Genomic DNA, 13,609 nt, shown 5'->3' with positions numbered 1-13,609 from the left:
CACCTACACCGCACACACACATACAACACACACTCACAATACACCACATGCACACCACACACACACACACACACACATCCATGCTACTGAGCCAGAGTAAGGCACTAACCAATAGGGGGAAGGGGGCAGTTGACTCCCCTCGGCATTTCTAAACAAGCCTGAAAAGAAGGTGACAGGATCTGCAGGATCTTTCACAAAACTCCCAACACCTGCAGAAGGAAAGGAAACATTTTGTGTCCTGACAACTGACTTTGGCAAAAGCTTAATTTCTTTCATCAGCATGCTGGAAGGTATAAAGGGACACATGCAAGGAAGCATGGAGCAGAATGTTTGGCAAGAAATAACTGATGTGAGAAGTGGTAAACTGGGGAGCTGCAAACAGCAACTGTCCACAGAGCGCCCGGTCACGTCAAACTGGGCATCTTCACGCTCTACGTGTCCCCTCTCCCAAATAATTAAAGCCAGTACTTCTCCTCCTTCTCAAGGATTTCGGACCCCTGCTTATTTTCCCTTCTAATGCCAGTTTCAAAACTGCTCTTCTATTTCTTCAGATCGTGTGATCTCAGTGACCGTTTTCCTAAGTCACTGCTTCCTTGCAGAATTAATAGCCAGCTACTCTCTATAACAGAGATAACTTCTGCGACAAGGGAGAGCAGTTTCAATGATACGTACCTTAGATAAATGCGACATAGGATAGCCTTAGTGGCGATTGTGGCCTCAGACGCCTGTCCCATGCCATACTCCGGGTATAAGGGAAGCCGCCACACCTGTGCTGAGGGGCAGGGCCAAGCTTTGCATTGCTCGCCACCCCTGTCCTGGGGCAGCCGATTCCTAGGGTGTCCAGGGACCTGGAGTTTATGGTTTATATTTGGCTTAAAAAGATGAGCTGGGTCAACCATTCCTCACTTAGAAATCTGTCACTAGCAAATAGATGCCACAGCAGGGGCAGAAGCCAAAAAGTGGATGGAAAGAGACCACAACCACTTGGGCCTGGAGAGGCCAGTTCCAAGAGAGCAGATCGGCAGGGAGGGAAGAACAGAGCACAGACCAGCAGAAGCAGACACGCTGTAAGACAGAGAGAGGCCATGAAACTCCAAAGGTGGTGTCAGATGCCGGCTCCCAGCCAATGCTTTTGAAATGTTAGCTCCATCCCCGTCCTTACAATTGAATACCCTCTACCTAAACCGATTTGGGTCCTCTGCAACCAAATAAGCCACTCCAAAATGCACTAAATAAATGAATTTATTTTTTATTTTAAAAAATAATTTTTTTTCACTTTTTGCATTACCTTCAAACCAAGAAATAATTCTCCAGAAAAATAAAAGTAGACCCTATGTCAAGAACATACAGCCTTGGGGTGTCTGGGTGGCTCAGATGGTTAAGTGTCTGCCTTCGGCTCAGGTCATGATCCCGGGGTCCTGGGATCGAGCCCCACATCGGGCTCCTGGCTCAGCGGGGAGCCTGCTTCTCCCTCTCCCTCTGCCTCTCTCCCTGCTCACGTTCTCTCTCTCTCTCTCTCCCTCTCTGTGTCCCAAATGAATAAATAAAATCTTTAAGGAAAAAAAAAAAAAGAACACAGAACCTGGCCTAAAGACCATTTCCAGTTCATAGGATCTGGTAGGTGACAGAAATTTCACAGCTGTTAAAAGTAGGGGGTAAAATCATTTTTCCTCCTCCACATTTTCAATCAAGTACTGATTATCACTGCTTATTATCACTTACAACAGTGACCCACCAAAAAATTCCATATCTGAGCCTTGCAATTTCTGCAGAAGACGTGAGAATGCAAGATCCAGACCTGAGTTTCACTGAGAGGAAACTTGTAGATTTTTGCAGGAAAGCAAAAACAAAACACAAAACAGGTATGTAATAATGGAGGGAAGGAAAAGGATCATCATTTTTATAAATAATTCAGAGTACACAGGGGCCTATCCCGAGGAAATCATACCAGAGTCTTTGCGAGAACTGAACTCCATCACTAAAGACAGGATCACTGGGAGCGGCCATTTTAACTTAAATTAATCGTGCAGGCTGAAACAGGCAGGGGTACCAGCCCGCTCTCTGGGAGTGCTGTCGGGGCTGTGATACACGAGGTTAAACCAGGGTACCCATTCAAAAGTGAAAGGTTAAACAGGCTATAAATATCCCATTAGAATGTTCAAATAAAAAAGGAAGCACTTCATCATTCTAGTGAAATCTGCAAATCAAAATACACTCACAAACACACCACACAAACTCAAGTGGGCAGAACCACCAGTGGCCTAATTAGAAATAATTAAACTGACAGAGATGCCCAGACAACAAGCTGCTCTGTTCACTACAGGGAGACAGATTCTCAGAAGAGCGTACCAAGCAACTGAACCACAGACGGAGGAATCAAAGTCCCCCCAGGGAGGCTGCCCCTCACTTCAGCGCCTCCCAGCACTGGACAAATGACCACACCAATAGCTCTCAATGTCACATGCAGTAAAATGAGGGGCTGCGTTATATGACTTCCCAGTCCCCTCTCCAACTCTCTGAATCAGACTGAACCTACTTTGCGAAAATCACCACCTAAAAGTTGTGTTATATTTCTAAATACCTGCAAGCTGACTAAACTATTCAATAATAGCATTAATTTCATCCCCAAATTTATACATAGCTTCCCCATATCCATCAGAAAAAGCACCTCCAACAGCATTTATCCAGCTATATTTACTCAAAATCGCCCCTAGCACCAGAAGAGACAAATGGACAATTCAAGTGGAATCTTTTTCTTACCATTTCGAGACACATCAAGTTCCACCAGCTGCATGAAGTTTGCTATTTCTGGAGGGAGCCGCTGAATTTCATTATCACTAAGTCCAAGCTTTCGTAATTTGACTAGCTGGAAAAATTGCTGAAAGACAAAATAGTTTCACATGGGTCTCACATATATTTGCAATGTAAACTTTCTGCCCAACATGAAATGTAAAAGAATGTCTTTTAAAAACCAGTGAGGACTGTACCAATATCAATTTCCTGGTTTTGATATTGTAAAAGTCATGGAAAGACACTACTACTGGGCACAAAGGACATCTCTGTACTATTTTTACAACTTCCTATCAATCGACAATTATCTCAAAGTTTTTAAAAATGAGTAAGTAGCTCAATGAGAATGGTAATTACTCCTTCAAACTATCCAGTGGGTGGTCACATTTTCTACTTACAGAAACTGATATTAAATCTGCAGGGTTCAATGAACATACGTAAAAATTAGAAAATATTTTTAGAAGACATTTTAACAGGAATTACTATGTATCAGAAAATATATAAATATCCCACAAATGTGTAAAGGGAAAAAAAAAATTGGTTTTGACCAATCTAAAGCAGAGCCTGCCCTGAATACTTCCATTAACCATGGCACACTGAGCACATGCCTTTTCCCCCCACACCTTTTAAAACTGTACTAAAATGACACTAAAAGAATGTATACAGAAATGGATATAAACATAAAAATATGAAATAAATGCATGACGACAATTAATAATGAGAGGGGACAAGAAGTACACCAGACATGCCACAAAATCCTTGAAGCCAGAAAACAGATGAACAAATGGGAACTAACAAAAGAATCCAAACAAAGCTGAAATCCAAGCCTGTGGAGTGAGGAGGAGTCAAGAGGAAATTGGGTCCAGGTGACCTCAGAGAAGGAAGGAGAACTAGTTGAAAATTTATATAAAAGAACAGCTAGGTCCCCATATCTTCTTCTCTACACTGCAAAGCCAGGCAGGGGACTGGAAATTTCTTCTCTAGAAGAGTTGACTCTAAAGCACAGCTGAGGACAGGGATGAGGCACCCTACTAAAAACAGGGGGACTGAGTCAAAGCCCGAGCAGTGAGATCCCACCCTCTTCCCACAGCCAACTTCCCAGGCATGAGAACAGACCCTACAGACCCGAATTATAGTAGAGAGAAGCCCCAGGTTATAAGCCCCACCCTTGCACACAGAGCTTCAGACCATCACCCCCCCCTCCCCTCCAAGTGTATGGATCTTTCATTTAAGCAAAGCCAGGGTTCTCTGGACACTTGAAGAAAGCACCTAACATGCAAGAGAGTACCTGTGTGTCCACATTTCAAATATGAAACAAATAGGATGTGAGAAAAAAACTTCATCAACCAAAAAATGTAACACCCTCAGAGAAATAAGAGAAAATGAAGCAATGTGATACCATAAAAAGCAAGCTTCAAAGAAGAATTAAGCTTTTAGAAATTAAAAAAAAAATTGTAGGATTAATAAATAATCCAATAAAAGAGGTGAAAAATAGTTAACAAAATCCCTTAGAAAGTAGAATAAAAAGACTACAAGACAGATGTGGGAGAGAAAAAGACAGGAAAATTCAAGGATCAGTCCCACAAAGTATGACATCCAACTAATAGGTATTCCAAAAAGAGAACACAGGGGGCTTCAGAACATGCATTTTCTGGTTTGGAAAAGTCCACCACATGGCCAGTAAAATGAATGACAGGCATGTAAGAATACCAAGAAATATAAAATTTCAGAATGCCAGAAATAAGAAGATTCCAAAAGCTTCCAGAGACCAGGGGGTGGGTGTGGGGGGGTCATAATAAAGAACTGGGAATCAGAAAGGTGCTGGACTCCACAGCAGCCTTGAAAGTAAGAAGGCCTTGGAGCAATGTCTTCAAAATTCCAAGAAAATATTATTCCCAACCTAAAATTACATACCCAACCAAACCATCAATCAAGTACGATGACAAAATAAAGACATTTTTAGACATGCATGGTCTCAAAAAAAAAAAAATGTATCTTCCTTGCACCTCAGGAATTCATTAAATGTGAGTATAAATTTCAAAGGAGGAGGATCTGAGATCCAACAATCAGAGAATCAACAAAACAGAGAGAGACAAAAGAAATTCCCAAGATAGAACAGTGAAGGGACTTCCAAGATGTCGGCTGACCAGCAGGCCCTGAGAGGGACCAGTCCACACTGCAGACAACAGGGAGGCTCCCAAAGGAAAGATTTTTGGGGGCAAAACACACATCTGTGGGATTATCTGATGTGTTTAAAAGTATCAAGAAGATTTGTTTACTGATAAATTAGAAACAAAGTAAGCAAAAAAGGAAGGAGATATTAATTTAAGGAAAAATACAAAGTATGAGAAGACATATTCATAATATAAATTTAAGACTTGGTTATGAAAAAATACTTAGTCATAATGTTTTAATAGCTACATATTGATAAAAACAAAATTTGTGTTACATCAATATTGAGAGGATGGAGAAGAAACCATGAGTGTTAAAGTCTCATCTTCCATAGAAAGAAAACAAAAGATAACTACAAAGTGAAAAAAAAAAAATCAAAATAAAAGCAAGCTTAGCAATGTGGGGGCATACAGCAGTAGAAACAGCTAAGAGCTGGGGGTTCTCAGGAGCCAGAAACTTCAGACAGGGAAGGCAAGAGGCTACTCTTCTTCACTGTCACACTATGAGGCTTATTGGATTTTTTTAAAGAAAACTATTTGCATATATTACTTTGCTAAAAACAGAAATTGAATTTACAAAGGAAAAAGTCTCTAGTAAGGTTACAGGTTGCTCCAAATGATAATTTTGAAAGATTCTAACATTTAATAAATGTCAGGTTTTTTGTTTTATTTATTTATTTATTTGGTAAAAGAGACTGTATACGTCTATAATCAAAAATAAGGCACTATCATTTGGGAAGCAGTATGGCAATACATGGAACACAAGTTTTCAAGTTCACTGACATTGTAATGATACTTTTGAGCATCTGTCCTTGTAATATAACTGAAAATAAGAAAAACAAGCTATAATGCATAAGATGTCTTTGCATTATCAACAAAAATGAAAAACTGGAAAACATACATATCAAATAAGGGAAATGATTAGCATGTTATCAAATAATTCAATATTGAGTAAGCGACAGAAATGATTACTATAAAGGCCATATAACTTTAAAAAGACTTACAATGCAAATATAATTTTAAAAAGACAAAAATACAGGTACACTATGTAAAAGAGCATATGTGTATGTTGACAGGAAGGAAACACAAGAAAAAAAGTGATTTCAGGTGATAAGGAAAATACATAAACTTTATTTTTTAACAAAAAAGAAAGATATTTTTCAATAAAATGATGAATCTCAGCAAATGAATGCTACCAATTAGCTGTATAGGATAATGAAAGTGCTCAACGAAAGGACTAATCCTTTGGATTTCTTTAATCATACAGTTGAGGTTTAATTTCTTAAGGAAAGGTATTGAAATTTCTTGATGCTGGTTGTACAAAAGCATTAGGGGACACAAAAGCCATTCAAAAGAGTCACATATTTGAATAATTGAGCTTATGCCAATTGTTCAAAGAGGCTGACAGTTTCATAATGCATCAATGTGTTTACTCAAGCATAAAAAGCTCACTTTATTTTCCAGGAAAGATATAATAGCAACAGCACAAAACCATCACCAATTCCATACATTCAGGGGCCATTCAGAAATAATACAAGAAATCAAGTCCCTAAGGTACTTAGATCTACAGTGAATAATAAGTTAGTTTTACGACTGTGGCAACAACAGCATACAAATCTCCACAACCCGTAGAAATCATAACAGCAGGCAAATTTAAGTTTTGTTCTTCATGTTAAAAGCATCCTCAAAGAGACTGTTAGAAACACTACCTTCTTCAACTTGGGAAGCACATACCAGGTATCAAACAACCCTATCTGACAGGTTCCCCAAAATGAAAACATTAATTCCTAAATCCTTCCCTCATTGCCCTGATGGGATCTTAATTTATCATCCAAATGCTTTAAAATAACTACTTTCTTATAAGGTGGACACAATGCCACTAAGACTTCATGAAATCCTCAAGTTTTCAACTTTCTCAGATAGTCAGCGGGGGAGAAAACCAACAAGCTATAAGCCCTCCTGCCTCCTCTTTGACATTAGCCAGGGCACAGGAAGAACAATTCATGTAGCTGTCTTGGCAGGGCGCCGCAGCGCAGAGTGATCATGTGATGCAACACACAGACACCATTCTTCAACTATACCATGTTTGATTACAGCACACTGGCCCGCTTTAGAGGACACTGTGTACGATTACATGCAAAGGAACCCAAATTGCCTTGGCTCATCATGCCACACCACAGGCTTCTTATAGCCATCCTTGTTTTTAGTAGATGCAGAGCCTATAATTTGGCTGTACAGCTCGTTTCCTTTTCCCATTCCCCACTTCTGACAAGATTCTTTTTCCCCTTCTTTTGGTAGAGTGTTAGTGACCTCCTTCTTCTTAGAAAGGGACATAGGAGTATTCTTGGGCTGCAGGGGTAGTTCAATTCACAAATCAATCAATGTGATACACCACATTAATAAAAGAAAGGATAAAAACCATATGATCCTCTCAATAGATGCAGAAGAAGCATTTGACAAAGTAGAGCATCCATTCTTGATAAAAACCCTCAACAAAGTAGGGCTAGAGGGAACGTACCTCAATGTCATAAAGGCCAGATATGAAAGACCCACAGCGAATATCATCCTCAATGGGGAAAACTGAGAGCTTTTCCCCTAAGGTCAGGAACACAAGGATGTCCACTCTTACCACTGTTATTTAACATAGTACTAGAAGTCCTAGCCTCAGCAATCAGACAACAAAAAGAAATAAAAGACATCCAAACTGGCAAAGAAGAAGTCAAACTTTTACTCTTCGCAGACGACATGATACTATATGTAGAAAACCCAAAAGACTCCACCAAAAAATTGCAAGAACTGATACAGGAATTCAAGAAAATGGCAGGATATAAAATCAATGCACAGACATCAGTTGCATTTCTATACACCTACAATGAAGCTGAAGAAAGAGAGATCAAGGAATTGATCCCATTTACAATTGCACCAAAAACCACAAGATACCTAGGAATAAAACTAACCAAAGAGGTAAAGGATCTGTACTCTGAAAACTATAGAACACTCATGAAAGAAATTGAGGAAGACATAAAAAAGTGGAAAAACATTCCATGCTCATGGATTGGAAGATCAAACACTGTGAAAATGTTTATGCTACCCAAAGCAATCTACACATTCAATGCAATCCCTATCAAAATACCATCAACTTTTTTCAGAGCTGGAACAAATAATCCCAAAATTTGTATGGAACCAGAAAAGACCCCGAATAGCCAAAGGAATGTTGAAAAAGAAAACCAAAGCTGGGGGCATCACAATTCCGGACTTCAAGCTGTATTACAAAGCTGTATTCATCAAGACAGTATGGTACTAGCACAAAAACAGACACATAGATCAATGGAAAAGAACAGAGAACTCAGAAATGGACCCTCAACTCTATGGTCAACTAATCTTTGACAAAGAAGGAAAGACTATCCAATGGAAAAAAAGACAAGTCTCTTCAACAAATGGTGTTGGGAAAACTGGACAGCCACATGCAGAAGAAATGAAACTAGACCATTTCCTTACACCACACACAAAAATAGACCAAAATGGATGAAAGACCTAAATGTGGGACAGGAAACCATCAGAATCCTAGAGGAGAACACAGGCAACAACCTCTTTGACCTCAGCCACAGCAACTTCTTAGACACGTCTCCAGAGGCAAGGGAAACAAAAGCAAAAATGAACTATGTAATTTCATCAAGATAAAAAGCTTCTGCACAGGAAGAAAACTATCAACAAAACTAAAAGGCAACGTACGGAATGGGAGAAGATATTCACAAATGACATATCAGATAAAGGGTTAGTATCCAAAATCTATAAAGAACTTATCAAACTCAACACCGCAAAAATAAAAAATCCAGTCCAAGAAATGGGCAGAAGACATGAACAGACATTTCTCCAGAGACATCCAAATGGCCAACAGACACATGAAAAAGCACTCAACATTCCTCGGCATCAGAGAAATACAAATCAAAACTACAATGAGATACCACCTCACACCAGTCAGAATGGCTAAAATTAACAACTCAGGAAATGACAGATGCTGGCGAGGATGTGGAGAAAGGGGAACCCTCTTACGTTTTTGGTAGGAATGCAAACTGGTGCAGCCACTCTGGAAAACAGTATGGAGATTCCTCAAAAAGTTAAAAATAGAGCTACCCTAGACCCAGGAATTTCACTACCAGGTATTTATCCAGAGGATAGAAACAAAGTGATTTGAAGGAGCACATGCACCCAGTGTTGACAGCAGCAATGTCCACAATAGCCCATATGTGTGTGTGTATATATGTATACGTATATATACATATATATGTGAATATTAGCCATCAAAAAGAATGAAATCTTGCCATTTGCAACAATATGGATGGAACTAGAGGGTATTATGCTAAGTGAAATAAGTCAATCAGAGAAAGACAAATACCATAAGATTTCACTCATATGTGGAATTTAAGAAACAAGACAGATGAACACACGGGAAAGGAAGGAAAAACAAGATAAAAAGAGAGGGAAGCAAACCATAAGAGACCCTAAACCAGGAAACAAACTGGAGGGGAGGTGGGGGGGGATGGAATAATTGGGTGATGGGCATTAAGGAGGGTACTTGATGTACTGAGTACTGGGTGTTATAGGCAACTGATGAATCACTAAATTCTACCCCTGAAACTAATAATACACTGTATGTTAACTAAATTGAACTTAAATAAAAATTTTAAAAAAGAAAAGGAAAGGGACATAGGAGATCTCAGTCCTAAAAGAGCTATATCCTTTTCAATTACTATATGGCCAAGGATAAGTCAATTGTCACCCCAATTGCCCAAACTTCTCCTCCTCAGAGTAAAGAAAACATAAATCATTGTTATAGATTCACCTGTAGGACAATGGCGTAAAGAATGTTATTAAACTGCTGAAAAATTGTTTGACTCCAGCTGACTCCAGTTTGACACCAAACTGACTCAAAGATTTCCCTTCCGGATGCATTCGAACCCTTCAACTAAATGGTCACCCCTTTTCATTCTACGTAACTCTCATCACATTCCTACTCCTGTACCCTTTGACCGGAACTGCCTTTTTGGCCAACCTCTTTGATAAAGATATGGTAAACCAATGGTTCTAATCTTGAGGTAGGATTAACACTTGTTACAGGATAGAGATAATAACCCTTGAACAACACAGATTTGAACTGCATTTTTTTCAATAAATACGGTACAGTACTATAACTGTATTTTCTCTAATTTATAATTTTCTTAACATTTTCTCTCTACTTTATTCTAAGAATACAGTATGTAATACACAGAACATGCAAAATATGTGTTAATCTATTGTTTATGTTATAGGTAAGGCTTCCTGTCAACAGTAGGCTATTAGCAGTTAAGTTTTGGGGGAGCCAAAAGTTACATGCAGATTTCTGACTGCCCTTGGGAGTGAGGGGTGGCAGCCCTAATCCATTACCACATTGTTCAAGGGTCAACTGTATATCATTTGTGTCATCTGGCAATGTTATTTTCTGTGAGATTTATAAAAAGTGACTGAATTTTATTACCCAGAAATTCTATTCCTAGGTATATACCTTATTTTTTAAAAAATTCTCACATATATTATTTCAGAATACATAAAAGAATGTGCTTGACAGAATTATTTGTAATTGTCTAAAACTATAAGTAACTCAAATACCCACCAATACTAGATCTAACAGAGAGGTATATTCTTATAATGAAATTCTACATAGCAATCAAAATGAAAGCTTACTGTTAGTCATCATAGGAAGGAATCTTAGAAATAATATTCAGCAAATGAAGCTTTCACAAAAAAATGCATATTATATTATTCCACTTACATAAAGCTGAAAACTAAAGAGTGTTGGTTAGAGATGCACACAGAGGTGGTAAAAACTATAAAGAAAAGCAAAGAAGTGATTTCTATGAAATTGGGTTAGTGGCTGCCTGTAGGTATAAGGGAGAAGACTGTGACCAGCAAGGGCACATAATGGACGTTTGGAGTCCAAGCAATGTTAAATGTCTTAACCTGAGTGGTAGTAACAAGTACTCATTCTATAATATGTTATAAGCTACGTTTACACCTTATGCACTTCGCTATATATTTGTTTTATTTCACGGTAAGAATAGTCTTACTAATCAGGAAGAAAAATACTAGACAATTAGCACCAACGACATCCAATTCTTTAACTCATCATAGTTAACGATAATGAAAAGCAATGACATTATACCTGGAGAAGAGGAGAAAGAAAATGACCATAGTGACCAAAAGCAACATCAATAATGATAATGCTACAGCCAAAATGATATAGGATCAGCCTCTATTAAGGGATTCTCTGTGCTTGGCAGTAAGCTAAGGGCTTTACAAGGATTACATTCTTTAATCGATTAATCTCAACGTTGCCACCATGCTGATACCTACATGTACCAGTTAATTTCTGCTGCATAACAAACCATCGCAAATTCTAAAACAACATTTTTTTACTTTAATTTCTCACATTCTGTAGGTCGGCTGGGTAGAATTCGAAAGCAGCAAAAGAAGAGGCTGCAAGGACTCTTGGGGTCCAGGCCTTGAAATGTGCATGCTGTCATTTTTGCCACATTCAGGGGGTTGGAGAATTAGTCTGTACTGGTAGATGGAAGGAGCAGCAAAAATCACATTGAAAAGAGGCAGGGGATGGGAGAAATCTGGTAGGTTAAATGGTCTACCACAAAATGAGTAGGAGCCTCAGCTTTGCCACAGAAAAACATATATTAAAAACAGGATAGATTATCCTAGACACTTCTATGCTGGGTCATAGAGTGATGACTGCTTAAAGAAAATTTTAAACAGAAAAGAAAAAACATATTGCACAAACTTTGGCCAAGATTTTTGATACATGAAAAAGTTATAGATAAAGGGAAAAGCCAAAGAAATATTCACAGAATAGTGATAGGATCAGTTGTCTGAAGCAGAGAATTCAAATAATCATATTTCATGTCTAGGATCTGAATTTGAAAGAGTTTTAGCAGACACTCAAAAATGAGAACTACTAATTAAAGAAGCATTAGCATTTTTTTTAATGTGTTTTGGTAGAGTTATGGAATGGGAATGTCCCCAGGTGAATCACTTTGTTTCCTTTTTCAAAAAAAAAAAAAAAGCATCAAATGATTGAAGGGCTCTTTTTAGTTCTAAAAATTATAAGACATGCATTTCAAAATACCTTCAGTGTACCTTAAGAAAAATGAAAATCCTATTAGCACACAATACAATAAGCATGAGGTTAAAAATGCATAAAATTACGGAAAGTAGATTAGTGGTTGCCTAGGAAATAGAGAATGACTGCTAATGGGTTTGGGGTTTCTCTTGGGGTGATGAGAACATTCTAAAAACTAATTGCGGTAAGGGCTGCACAACTCGGCATATACTAAAAACCATGGGATCATGCATGCACTTTAAATAGGTAATCTGTATGGCATAGGAGTCATATCTCAATAAAGATGTCAAACCATGCATAGGACTGGCAGACATCAATGAAGATGGGATCCCTTTTGGCGATAAAAGACTAAGCGAGGGACACCCAAATACCTTACGTAGTTGAATCCCTACAGGTACCAATGAGGCAAAGTTTTTCACCTCCAGTTAACAGATAAGAAAACTGAGGTTTCCGCCCCCTTTAGTGGCTTCCCTAGCCCTGCTGCCAGTTAATAACATTGTTTAAAGAAAACTCTAAAACACGATCACAGTGGAGGATCACAGAGTAATAAAATGCTCAGGTAGCTTTGCGCAGTGACAGTACGGTAGCCGATGAGGTTTATCCGAGGCGCGATTATTGCTAATTAAAATGCTCAGGTAACTAACTGACTAACAAAAAACATTTGGGAAACTATATTTTCATTAGCTCAGTAAAACAAAGTCAGGGGGAGGGGGTAGTTTAGGCCTGGAAAGGGATAAGGAGTTAAACAACTGTGCCAATGCTGTATTTCATCTTGATGAATGAGTTGAAAGGGAAAGGAAAGAGCATGCTAAGGAAAGCAGTGTGTTAGAGCACCTAAATGGTGTTGCTGTCCCATTAGATCCAGGCCAGAAGAGCAGACATAAAAGGAAAGTAATCTAGACAGGTAAGAAAATGAATCCACTTCTAGAGGATCATTGGCAGGGCGAGGCTACTCCAGATAAAGACTGAGTCAAGGGGAAGGCTGACAAAGACAGGGAAAGCAGTCAACAGAAATCTGAAACAAGTTTATAATATGATACAGCAAAAGAGCATAGAAAGAAAAAAAGCCTTGGTCCAGTTTGGGGGCACAGGGGAGGGTTTCACCCAGCACCAGGACAGTCCTGGTGAAATTTAAAAAGACTAACAACTCTATCTATTCAATCGAGAGTCACAAATATTTAAGAATTTGAAACACTGATTCACAAAATTGAAAGCTTGTATCCATGCACTATAACATGGGCCAGGTAACAGATAATAAATATAACATGAGATAAAGATTTAACTTCTCAATAAAACTAACCACTTCCTCTATAATCTGAAGCAGGAAGAAATATATTTCCTTGCCCATTTCTTTGTCCAAATAAATGAAACAGACACAGGAAAAAAGTCTCCTGTTTTAAAATATAAATTTTTTTTAACTGGTTCATGATTTCAGCAGCACAGAAACCCTTTCTTTGTGCAACAAAGAGTATGGGCTCTTGTC

At 38.5% G+C, this 13,609-nt stretch overlaps 1 protein-coding gene and 1 pseudogene across 3 annotated transcripts in view; one reads left to right on the top strand and one right to left on the bottom strand.

The window, feature by feature from the left end:
• The window catches only part of LRRC1 (leucine rich repeat containing 1), a 125,345-nt gene that overhangs the window by 73,326 nt on the left and 38,410 nt on the right, over positions 1-13,609 (bottom strand). For all 3 annotated transcript variants that reach the window (XM_025890647.2, XM_073905108.1, XM_073905107.1), the window contains exon 2: positions 2,761-2,878. In XM_025890647.2, coding sequence (XP_025746432.1) covers positions 2,761-2,878 — 118 coding nt within the window. The remainder of the gene's footprint in view (positions 1-2,760; positions 2,879-13,609) is intronic.
• Positions 12,688-12,811, top strand: LOC112838070 (U4 spliceosomal RNA; annotated as a pseudogene).

This window comes from Callorhinus ursinus, unplaced genomic scaffold (genome assembly GCF_003265705.2).
Source record: "Callorhinus ursinus isolate GAN/ISIS: 27379988/994484 unplaced genomic scaffold, GSC_fseal_2.0 scaffold22, whole genome shotgun sequence".
Lineage (NCBI taxonomy): Eukaryota > Metazoa > Chordata > Mammalia > Carnivora > Otariidae > Callorhinus > Callorhinus ursinus.
Note: the sequence above shows the minus strand (reverse complement) of the source record. Positions and strands in the feature narration are given on the sequence as shown.